The sequence below is a fragment of the Microtus pennsylvanicus genome, chromosome 21 (genome assembly GCF_037038515.1).
Source record: "Microtus pennsylvanicus isolate mMicPen1 chromosome 21, mMicPen1.hap1, whole genome shotgun sequence".
Classification (NCBI taxonomy): Eukaryota; Metazoa; Chordata; class Mammalia; order Rodentia; family Cricetidae; genus Microtus; species Microtus pennsylvanicus.
Genome location: NC_134599.1, coordinates 26,455,441 through 26,467,719, shown reverse-complemented (window position 1 = coordinate 26,467,719; position 12,279 = coordinate 26,455,441). Strand labels below are relative to the sequence as shown.

At 47.1% G+C, this 12,279-nt stretch overlaps 1 protein-coding gene across 1 annotated transcript in view; it reads right to left on the bottom strand.

Moving 5' to 3' along the window:
- Positions 1-12,279, bottom strand: part of Vit (vitrin) — a 119,532-nt gene that overhangs the window by 45,171 nt on the left and 62,082 nt on the right. The window contains exons 5-6 of the mRNA XM_075955552.1: positions 11,419-11,552; positions 6,107-6,184 (exon numbers count right to left, since the gene is read on the bottom strand). Coding sequence (XP_075811667.1) covers positions 6,107-6,184; positions 11,419-11,552 — 212 coding nt within the window. The remainder of the gene's footprint in view (positions 1-6,106; positions 6,185-11,418; positions 11,553-12,279) is intronic.

The following is a 12,279-nucleotide window of genomic DNA, read 5'->3' as shown; positions in this document are numbered from 1 at the left end:
GGGAAAGGAGGCTACTCCACACAAGTTGGGGACTACCTTGGGAACCTTGGGCCAGGACTGTAGAGAGACCTAAGAGCCCCCCCTCCCGCCCAGCCCCTTTACCGGCACCTCAGCTCTAGGTCTATTGCCTTTGGCTACTGGGCACCCTTTGGAGTATTAATTCTCTAACTGCGAATCTTGTGATCTGGTGTTGCCATACATTACTCTAAACTTAGTGTCTTAAAGCAACAGAGATTCCTCTGCTTATGGTTCTAGAGGCCAGGATTCCAAACCAAGGACTCTCGAGTCAGATTTAAGGGGTCAGCAGCACCAAGCCTCCTCAAGAAAGCCCGAGGGTTGAATGTGTTTCTCGCATCAGTAAAGTTCATCTGGATTGGTCTGTGGCTGTCTCTAAAGTTAGCATCCTTGTTTGGTTTCTCTGCCCTGTCTTCATATAACCTCCTTTCCTCAGGGTGTGATGTAATTTTCCTCTGCTTTCTTTTTGTGCAGATGTATGTGGTTGTATTTCAGGCCCACACAGATAATCCATGATAATTATCCAGTGTCAAGACCCTTAACCATACTGGTAAAAAGTGCTTCTCTCCCTATAAGGGCGCACTTGGTTTACAGTGATTGGGATATTTAGTATCTTTTTGAGGGGAGCTTTTCAGCCCACCATGGAACCCTGGCTCTAGTATTCACCGTGATTAGAGTTGATGCATTTAGGCACCAGGAAAAGCAGGCCAAGGGGGTAACATCTGAGGTTAAAAGATGCCTCTTCCTCTTCCAAGCTTGCTCTTTGATATGGTAGAGCACTGTGTATGTACGGGATCCTAGGAGAACAGTGTTAGAGCTACAGGCCCTGCAGACCAACATTTGGTAGGTGTTCAGACACACTGCCCAGCACTGGCACCCGTTCCCTTACACATCCCAACACTGTCACCTTCTGGGGTGAATCACACCACTAATTTGGGAGGGTGAACCAGACAAAAACCAAATCCAGCCCCGGGGTTTGATCCAGCCATCCCATCTGCTCTTGTGGGCGGGTGGCAGATTTCTCATTTTCATTAACCCTGTTGCTTGCCAACAGTTAGCCATCTTTAAATCGGTCAGAAGACCAGGCCAGACAATTGTTCAAGAGGCATGGATGCCTTCCGGGTTTCAGCCGGCATCTGCACCCTCCGGGGGCAAAGCCAAACCTGCCCGATGTATGACATTTTCTTTACTTTAAAGGACAGCCATTCATGATAAGTCCTAGAGGAGTGTTTCATTTCTCAAGAGGGATCCTCTGCCTCGCGCTGTTGCTAGAAGGCTTTGGCGCCTCTTGAGGGAGGTGTGGGCCCAGCATGGCTTTGCTTCATCTGTGGGGGGCATTGAGTAGAACTGCTTCTGATTTCAGTGAACAGGATCAGGATCCAATGATTCATATATACACAATCAGGCAGCACACACATTTTTACTCCCAAATAAATTAATTCAGCCATAATGCAGCAAATAAAGCGTTGGCTAGAACATCTTCCCATCATAGGCTTATTATAGTTTGAAAATCACAATTATCCCTTCCAGTTGGCCAGATCCTAGGCTCCCAATTACCCCAGCTATTTCTGTGAATATTTCTTTTCAAGAGAGCAAGAGATTAAACATGAGCGCAGTCAGTGGGTTGCTTGACAGGACCCAGGTGCTTTCAAACACTTGATCAATTTACCCAAGAGTAAAAAAAAAAAAAAAACTCTCGTCCTATGTGGGCCATGTTTTCTTGTTCCCTGTCGCAGCTTAGAACCATCTTTACCATGGAGGAAGAGGATGTCACTCTTCCGGCCCTAACTTCTCCCAGGTCCTTAATGAATATTACACTCTGGGTTCATTTTGAACAACTGGACACAACACCCAGCCAGTTTTAGTGACAGTGTTGTCAGACGGATGGAAGTGTAGTCTCCTTCCAAAAGGTCTCACAGACATGCCTCAAACTCTCTTAGGTATGGCCACCTTCTCCACAGCTGCAGACAGAGCCCCAGAGCCCCCTGCACCTGGCAGGTCAATGGAGTTGAGCAGAGGGAGGGGTACGGATGCCACCACTGGGAACTGTTCCCCGAGAGGCTGATTCACTGGATCTCAGATGGGCCATGGAGCTTTGCTATAAGAACTGCAGCCCGGGCCAGATTGGGCTCTTAGCCCCACTGTGGCCAGCTTTGCTTCTGAAGCTATCCAAACCTGTCCTTTATGTGTGGGCCTGTCATGCCTACTTGGCAGGGCGCCTGTCATGTGGGTGAAGTGTATAAGTCACCCATACAGAGCTTGGCACATGTAGGATCCAATAAATGGTAGGAGCTGACATTTCATACTACCTTATGCTTCCCCTCTGCAGGGGACAGCAGTGCGCCTTGGGAGCCATGATGGGGACAGAAGCCAAGATGCCTACAGGTCTGAGTGCTGGGGGAAGATTTGGTTTTCTCACCACTAACTCATTCTGAACTTCGGGGCTGCACACCAGGGCAGGAGATCTAAGACCCACTGGTCAACCACTAGCTGTTGGTGCCTTGGAGGATGTTTTTAATAAGCATTCCCAGGTGAAGAGGAGAGTTCCGGTTTACAGGAACGCGTGGAGGCAGAGGCAAGGTTAGAACTCAAGCGTGGTTGAACCTAAACTCACGCTCTTTGTCCACTAACAGGGAATGAAGTAGAAGACTGGCCTTGGTCACCAAAGTTTACTGTCAGCAGTGACAACAGGTGACAACAGGGTGGATACAGTCGTGAGGTCAGGGGATGCCTGGGAGGTGATGTCATGAAGCATAGGGCCTCCTTCCAAGGCAGGGCTTAGTCACAGCAAAGGGGAGGCGGGAGAGTGGTGTCCTGTCCCTCTTTCTCAGTGACAGATTTCCTCAGCCTTCTTCCGCCATGACACCAAGAATGTGCCTCCCCAGTCTTTTTGATACATTTCTACAAATCAACACTTATGTGTTTTGATTTAGCCCAGAGCAAGAGGAGGTGGCAGGCTGCCCACTTTAGGGTGGCTAACTGCCTGGGAGAGGCAGCCTTTACATTGCCAGGGAATATCTGTCCCCAGTGGGAGCCCTGCAAGGCAAATCAGATACCTTCCCGGATGCAAGTGAGATATAACTGCCTCTGAAGATGGTGGCTATGCTTTGGGGGGGGGGGGGTCATCCTAGCCCGCTTTACCTATTAACTCATTCTTTTAAGAGCCTAGTAAGCATTTTATGCAGCGTGCGGAGACCTGAGCCATGGTTAAGCCAGCATCTACCTCTTTTCTGCTTTGTCCAGTTTCTGAAGGAATTTGGTCACGTAGGAAGAGTAGCAATGAGGCCGCTCTTTCATGATTATCACTGCGATTATTTTTTAATGAGTAAGAACTCACTCCATGCAGGCATGTCCTTTCGAAGAGACAGAGTGAGACCCCAAGCATCCCTTTGATACTGGCACACTCGTCATTGACCCAGGAGGCATTCAGTGGTGAGTGAGGGCACGGGTGAAGGAAGAAATGCAACTCTTTGAGACGCTGTGAAGCGTGGACAATCTGGAAATGAGCGGCAGATAATAACACCTGCTGATACGCCCCAGAAGCTTGAGGTGATGTGCTAATGGGCACAAGTGTCATCCGCGATGGTTGGGCTTTAATGGTGGGACTCCTGGGTGCTCTACAGATTTAAATAGAAGTAGGAGGGGACGTCCCATGGCCCACTTGCACTACTTCAAACTGCCACGAAGGCATAAAGGCAAGTGTGTGGTGGGTGGGGACAGTTCAGTGTGGCTGTCGCTGGTGTAGCTAAGGGGAGCTTTGGACAGACCTCTTCCTGAGGCTTTGAGTTCTAATGGATTCCTAAACCCCAAGGCAGTGTCTCTTACCCGACCCTTCTTCCTGCTCTGTGCCCACAACTGTTTCCTGCTTTAGGATGATGCAATCCGTCAGCCACTAAGGAACCAGTTACTATCACAGCCTTGGGGGAATTGCTAAACCCTTCTTTGGTCAGCTTTATCTGAAGCAGGGGAAGATAGGGGCACTCTCTGCCTCAGGCTGTTGTAACCCAGGGCTCTGGCTCAGAGAGAGGACTTGGCTGTTAGCTGTGATCACCAGATGGCTGTGCGGGGACCCTTCCCGTTTTTCAGGTTATGACTGAGGGTTGAAGCCAGAAGGACCTGAATACTCCTTTCTATAACAAAATATTTGTCCCTGAGCTTCTCACACCTGTGACCATTCCAGGTTAATCTGCGTGGCCACTAGACCCAAGTCTCCCTGAGCAGTGAGGGAGGGCAAGGACCAACAAAAGGGAGGGACCAGAAGCCATGCTGTGCACTGTGCGAGGGGTCTTCAGGTGAGAGTCCCTTCCTTCCTTCCTTCCTTCCTTCCTTCCTTCCTTCCTTCCTTCCTTCCTTCCTTCCTTCCTTCCTTCCTTCCTTCCTTCCTTCTGCCTTTCCAAGCCTATAGAAGCTGCCGGTGGATGTGGCTTGTCCATGTCCTGCCAGTCTTTCTTTCACAGGCACACCCTGGACCCCCTGGAGAGTTTTGCAGAGACACCAGGGGAGTATTCTGGGAGGCTAGAAGCACACAGAATATAAAGAGAGAGGGTCTTGGTACTTGTACTGCACAGTCCGGGCATTACTTGGCACTGGCAACTCTCTCTACCCTTGAGATCTCTAAGGTTATTGGTGCCATTAGCACATCCCTGGCCAAAGGCCCTCAACAGCTCCAGGCCAAATGAGAAGGGAAAGAGGAAGATGATCTCACTTCAGAGCAACTCAGGCACCAGGGCAGTCTACAGAGAGGCCCAGAGTTCTGAGCACAGGGGCTGCTGGTTCCTGGGATGGTATGTTAGGAATGGAGGAAAAGGGTAGGGACAGGACAAGAGCAGACTAGATAAAACAGAACCCAGTTATGCACACGTCACCTCTTTGGAAATCACCAGACTGCAGAGGCTGCAGATCCAGATGAAACGGAAACTATTAGGAGGCTCCCGCCGCTCTCCTTCCCTTGTCCCCACCAGAGGAAGAGAGGACACATCTCAGATCCAGCCCTTGAGGTATCACCCCACTGTGGTGAACAGGGATGGCTGTGTTCTTGAAACTCAAATGCGTCTTGATTGCTTCAGTGATTAAAAGATCACAGAAAGTATAGGAGAGGTGGATGAAAGGCAGGCAACTCCCAATGTGTCTGCGAAGGCTCCTCAGACCAGGAGTCTGTACCCGTGGAGAAGATCTAGCACAGTGATTGAGGGAGAAGTGTTTGGAGCCAGGCTGTCTGAGAGTTTGACTCCCAGCTTTGCTAATTTCTTGCTGTTGGTCAATGAAAATCTACCCAGCTTTTCCGAGCTGGTGTTTTCTGCAAACTGTGTATCAAGGGCTACGAACAGGGCATCTTGGTAGCAACGCGGGCTGACTAAAAACTACCAGGGAAAGGTCTTGTCACAGTGCCTTGCGCACAGCAAATATTCCAGAAATGCTAGCTCTTAAAATTCCAGAGCCAAGTCTTCCCTACATCCACCAGTAGAATGAGCCAGATCCATCACCCGCCTTCTTTCTGGAATGCCAGATCCTGTGAGAAAGCCCCTGCCTAAGTGAGAAGTCCAAGTGCCTCCCACACCAGCACCACGGAGGGCACAGGTCTGATTTAGTGCTCGGGGAAAGGGATTCCTTAGTTTCTGCCATTTCTGGCTCAGGAGAGCCTGGCAGAAGTGCCCTATGTCCTGATTCAGATCCAAAGCTTGTTTGCTTGCTGCTAGTGAGTGGGTCCCATCATTCTCGCTCCTTCCCTTTGTTTTATAGCCAAGCAGAGGCAGCCTCTTCCCTTTTAGTTGCCAGGAAACATTTCTAGGCATAAGGTCATATCATCATCTAAAGTAACAGTAATGACATCCAGGACAGTCATTCTGAATGAAAGTGACACAGACAAAGAGACATGCTCCACTCGTGAAAATAACAAAAACCCCTCACTCCCAAACCACAGCTCTCTGGTCCCGTTGGTTTTGGTGCCAGGTTCCTGGCGTTGGTGAAAGCATCTCCAGGGTCAGCGGGGCTTGGCCGGGTAAGATGGTAATTCCCATGCCATCTCCTAAAGCATATCATGGCACGTTCATGCACTCACGCAGCGTGGATGAAACAACACGTGACCACTTGCCTGCTTTGCCAGCTGGCGTTTTGGATGACAAGTATGTAAGAGTCGACGGGTAGGTTACACCCTTTTGGGGTTTACTCTCTGCAAAAGAAAAGAAAGAGAAATTTATTTCCGGGGCTGATTTCTACATCTTTCCGTGCCGATAAATGGATTATATCTTTTCCAATTTGTCTCTCTTGAGCTCAGCAGCATCTGTCGCCCTTGCACCGAGTTGTTGATTCCAAAAGGAAAGTCAAGTGGCATTTTGTTTTCCCACGGAGCATTTGTTTTATTAATAACAGAATGAAAGTCATAAAATCTCCATAACTCAGAGCTGCTTAACATTAGCAATTTCTTATTTTGCTCCTGGAGATGTGACATGTCAGCTAACACGTTTTCATGCACGGGGCTTTGGATGTTCAATTGCAACAGGAGACGGACGCAAAACATTCCACACAGTCTTCTTTCAGGCCTGGGACTGGCCCTCTGTGGATGGTCGCCTCTCGCTTTCACAGACCTGGGGGACCCATTGAATTCCCGGGCATCACGGACACCCGAGAGCAGCTGTATATGGGCCCTCCTTGACAACAACCATTGGTGGCCACTTGGGGAGAGACGTCAGGTACAGGGCAAGAAGAAAGAGCAGTCGTGTTTGACAAGGACACAGGAGAAGCAGGAAAGGGAAGACACCGGGCCATCAGAGCTGGACGAGCAATGATCTGGTAGAGAAGTAAGCCGTCATCAAGCCTGGGATGACTGAAATGGGCCCCGAAGCCTATTTCCTGTGGAGCCATCTCATTTCCAAGAGATGCCGGACAGTGGGCTCTGTTCTACAATTAAATGGAAACTTCCAACGGAATACAGACAGTCTCCCCCCGACCCCTTACAAGTTCATTTATCTCCACACAGCTGTTAAGGTCCCAGGCCATAAGCAGTGTGTCATGTAGTTATGACATGAGGAAATACCTTTGAAGATTTATTTTACTTGTGTGTGTGTGTGTGTGTGTGTGTGTGTGTGTGTGCGCATGCACATGTGCGTGTGCATGCTGAGGCCTGTAAAAGCTTTTGGATCTCCTGTAGCCACCATAGGCATTTATGAGGCCTTCTGCGTAGGTGTGGGGAACCAAATGCCAGTTCTTTGCAAGAGCGTTAAGGGCTCTTAACCACTGATTCGTTTCTCTAGCCCCGTGCAGGAATATCTTAATGTTTAGGGCCTTGCTACCTTTCATTGTCTTCAGTGGGGATGGGGTGGGAACTTGCTATCATATTTATATGAAAGCATTAATCTCTCAATGGTAAGGGGCGGTGTCACTATGGGGATTGGAGTGAAGTAGGTCAGAACACGGCCCGGGAATGAGCCAAGCATCCTATTGACCCAGGAACTGTGAGGTCTCAGAAAGTGCCTGAGCCTAAGAAAAACTGGCTTTCTATTTATATTTTACTTTTTCATATCATTTTTATTTTTATGGTCCTGAGGATCAAACCCTGGGCCCTTCGTGTGCTTAGGTAAGTGTTCTACCACTGAACCATACCCCAGCCCGTATGTTTACTTTTAATTAGCTGCTATAATCTTCAAGACTCTATTTTTTTTTCATTGAGAAAATATAAGTAATGACACAACCTCTAAAAAGTTACAGGGATGCACTGAAAAATGAAATTCAAAAGTGTTTGGAGCTGCATATGCCCACAAAGATGCAAAACTTTATTCAGACATTACCTGTAAGTTCCACTCAAAGGCAAACAATCTGGCTTACAGGTGCCTCTTACTTCATCGTATTAAAACTACCCGGGAGCAGAAGGGGTCATTTCCAAGCCCTCAGCCATGTCCCGGCCTGCTCTGAGCAGACCCTGGTAGAGGCAGCTTCAGACCTCCTGCTGGCCTCCTGGCTATGGGCCACAATGAGTTCACACATAGAGAGGCCTAGGTAGAAAGAGGCCTCTACCCTCTAACTCTTCTTCTCATGACTAAAACTGGGTCGTTCTTAGTGTTTCTGTTCAGAAGGCAAGAGAGCATGGGCTCAGCTGTCTGAAATGTGGATCAAAGTACCCACCTAGGGCAGTTGTTAGGGGGCCTACGCTGGCCTCGTACAAACTGGCAGCGTCCAGGTATTATGAGGACCCGAACCACACACCCTATCTCTCTCCGACAGCTCCCAGGTCCCCAAGGCAGATTAATTAAAGAAGCACAGTGACCTATAAAAATAAAAACCCAGAGAAATGTCACATCCGAGCCTTCTGAAGAGGGCTCTGCCATGACCGGCCGTGAACTTGCGATTCACAGGGTGTCCTTAGCGGCAGCGTGACAAGACAGTGACCTCCCTAACGTCTTTTTTGAAGAGGTCCCCTAGTCACTGTGTAAGCACACACGCTTCTTATCTTTGGCCACAATCATTTTCTGTTAAATGCCACAAGGTAGAATGAGGGAGATGGAAGATGAGATTTATTGGGAATAAACTTGTTAAACTGATTTTATTGTGAAAACAAAAAGCCAACAACAACCACAAACATCTGTAACACTCTGTGCTTCTCCTTTCTAGGAATGTCCTGGACGGCAGGCTGAGTTGTTAGCCTGAATTCTCTCGCTTAGGCGGGACCTGCTTGGTGCTTTCCTATGTGGAGGTTACAGTTCTCTCTTCTCAACTAGACACTGTCGTTTGGTCTCTGTCCTGAGTTCTTAGTTATAACTTACTCTGTGGCTGACAGCCTTCCATGATTTGATAAAGACACCAGGGTCGTCTGTATAACTTAACAGGCTGCGGAAACGGGGGTTGCCCCTTTGGAGGAGAATCCCAAAAGGATCTGTTTTTTCTTTTGTCACAATTCTGATGGAGGAAATAAGGGCTGGGACCCAGGATGCCTGATGGGGATCAGAAAACCACCTTGTCTGGAAGAGCCATGGTATAACGAGACATTTCTCTTTCCATGGGGAATTTCTCCTTAGGATAAACCCATCACATCCAATCTTGCTGGAGGCCAGGCAGCTTTGAGTAAGAATCTAGGTTTAAATCCTATGGAACGTCCTTAGAGAAAACAAGGAGGCCGGGTCTTGTGCAAGGAGAGGGTAAGGTGAGCATAGGATGTTATCCTCTGCTCCAAATCAGATGTGACAGGGCACCAGAACGAGCAGCTTTTACTGGCCAAACTCAGGGGATGTGAGACACAACAATATAATGAAGGTTTGTTGGGTGTGGTGGATAATAACATATTATATTTAAAAGAGAAAGAGTGAGTCCCTAGTCTACATTAAACACAGCCGTGCAGGGGGCTTAAGGGGAACGCTACTGTGGAAGGAATGACCCAACTAGGAAACAACGTAATTCTGCAGCTACAGTCTGCTCTGTTTGCATAGCATCTGAATTTGTGATTCAACTCATCTGCAATTAAAATACTTGGAAACAATTTGCAGCTGTGCTGAGCTGCAGGTGGTTGTTTTTGCGTCATCCTTTCCTAAACAATAGAGTGGACTAGCTACGTACACAGCAACCACATTGTTAGGCACAGAAGGAATCCGGAGCTGGCACAGCAACGGGAGAGATGGCCATAGGTTGTGCGCAGACCTTTGTACAGAGGGCGCTTGAGCAGCTTGCAGGTTTTGGTACCCCGAGGGGATACTGGAGAACCACTGACTAATGTCTTAATTATGAAGCCAGGATGGGCAAGGAGTGTAAAAACTGCTGAGTAAACATTACTGGGGAATGAGTTCCTCAAGCTCTTAAAGTATCACCCTGCTTGCTAACTAATTACACACATCATGGCCTTGGGGAAGTAAGTATATTATACTAGGCAAGCCATCAAATTTGGTATCAGTAACAATGAAAGAACCTGGCAGTATAACTCTTTGATATGGCCATTATACTGTGACACCATGACGTTTTGATGATATAACCTTCCCTTTTCAGAATATTTGGGGGGCTGGCATGATGGCTCAGGGATTAAGAGCATTTGCTCCTCTTGCAGAGCATCTGGGTTCAGTTCTTAGTACCCACATGATGGCTCATAACTATCTGTAATTCCATTTCCAGAGGTCCTGATCTTCTCCTCTGGCCTCTGTGGGCAGCAGGCACACACATGGTGCACATATATACATGCAGGCAAAACACTCATGTACATAAAACATAAATATACCATGAGAAATGTCTTTTGAAATAGAATCCAAACACACACACTCACAAAACCAAACCAAACCAAAGCAAAGACAAAAAAGCAGCTGGCCCCATTTTGGGTCCATTCTGTAGGGCGTACTTTTAGACAACTGGTCTAGACTTCATAGATGTCTTTATTATTCATGATGACAAGATGTGACATGGGTGGGGGAATTAAAAGAGACCGAAGAGATTTGACACCTAAATGCTAGGTCTAATCTTTGATCATGTTACAGATCACAAAAAGGGAATAAATTATTCTGAGGATGATTTTGAGCACATGAATAAGAACTCTTTACCAGACAGTGGTGCCTCAATGTTCGCTTGCAGATGTGGTACCGCGATAGTTGCTCAGAAAGCGTTTACACTGCTAGAGACTCGTACACAGAGCCATACTTAACAGATAAAATATCAAGGACACTCACAACGCTTTCCAGAAAAGTTATCTTTAAATGGTATCTATGCAAGTAGACAAAAAACAAAATGTTAACAACTAAGGAATCTGGGTGAAAGAAAGATGGGCAGTAATTGCGTTCCCTTTCAGTTTTCCTTAGTTTGTTTTCAAAATAAAAGCCTGGCTCGAAGGAATAACAAAGACAGGAGAAGCCCGTCATAACGGCTTGGAGGGAGCTGGTTGCCTTTCTACTGTGAAACTACACTCCAGGAGTTTTGCGAGGAAGAGAGAGAGTCAGAATTTATTATCTGTAAGACTTCCATGACGCTAGAAAGTTGAGCTGAATGGTGAAGCAATGAATTGAACAAAAATTCAAAATAATCTAAAATAAAATTGTGACTCGCTCTTTCTCTCCCGTGCTGCCACCTCTCCATCTCCCAGAGAGTTTATGGAAGAATGTTTTAGATATGGGGTTCATTTGGCCCACCTGAAGGACTAGTTTTTTTTTCTTTAAATAACCCAACTTAATAAATGTGATTCACTTTATGTGAAGTGGGACTGGATTTGCAGACAGCTATGATGCAGCTAAGAGAAGCAACTGCTGCATTATTTCCAGGTTTGACTTTGCAGTGATTTATCATGTAAGAATGATTTCATAATTCTTGATTTTAGAATGAATGTTTCCTATATTTCTGAGATGAGGTGGGCTATAAGCAAAAACTAAAAAGCAGCTGTAAGCCTGCATTTCATCCTGGTGCCACCTCGGATGCCTGTATCCTGTCTTCAGCGTGGGACCATACCTAAGATGATGAAGGATTCTCTCCATCTGGGCAGCGATAAAGACTTAACGCCGTGAGCATAGCTTCCTGTGTACCCGGACTGCCCAGCAACTTTCCGAACGAGTATTTTGCCTCCTGAGTTATCCAGCACACCACTATGAAAAGAAAAAAAAATCTTACACAGAAGAAGGTACAGAAATACTGCCTGTTAACAGCACAGTAGCCAGTCTCTGTCTTTGCCCCCACACACGAAAGGTTAAGGGAAAGTTTGCTTCAGCTTGCAGCCCAATCCCCAAGATGGTGTTTCCACGCCTGGCCTGGGCCCCTGGTCTCCAGGTCAAATGCCCTCACCCTCTTGGCTCTTATGACGCAATTCTCTTGTCCCCTAGCTTTCCCAATCTTGCTCTTTAATTGTGTATTTTCAGTCTTGTCTTCTTAAATTTTTCTTTTAACTAATTAATTACTTTATTTATTTTTTTTCTTTTTAGACAGGGTTTTGCTAGGTAAATCTGGCTTACTGTGCAGACCAGGTTAACCTCAAACTCTGAAATTTGCCTGCTTCTGCCTCCTGAGTGCTGAGATTAAAGGTCTGTGCTTATACACTTAGCCCTTCCCCTGCGCTGCTCCCTAGTTTTTAATCCTATGGAGCTTCCTTACAGAGACTCTCTGTTTGTGGAAAACAAAGCTAAGAGCATCTCAAATTCCCTTAAGAATTCAGCCTCCCAATGGGTGGTGGTGATGCCTCTTTCTGAAGAGTTTTCTATTCTCTCAGACTTTGGTCCAAGGAACCCACTCCCTCCTTCCTTCTCTTCCTCTCTCTCTCCCTCCCTCCTTCCTTTCTCTGCTTCTTTGGAGACAAGGTTTCCCTATGTGTCCCAGGCT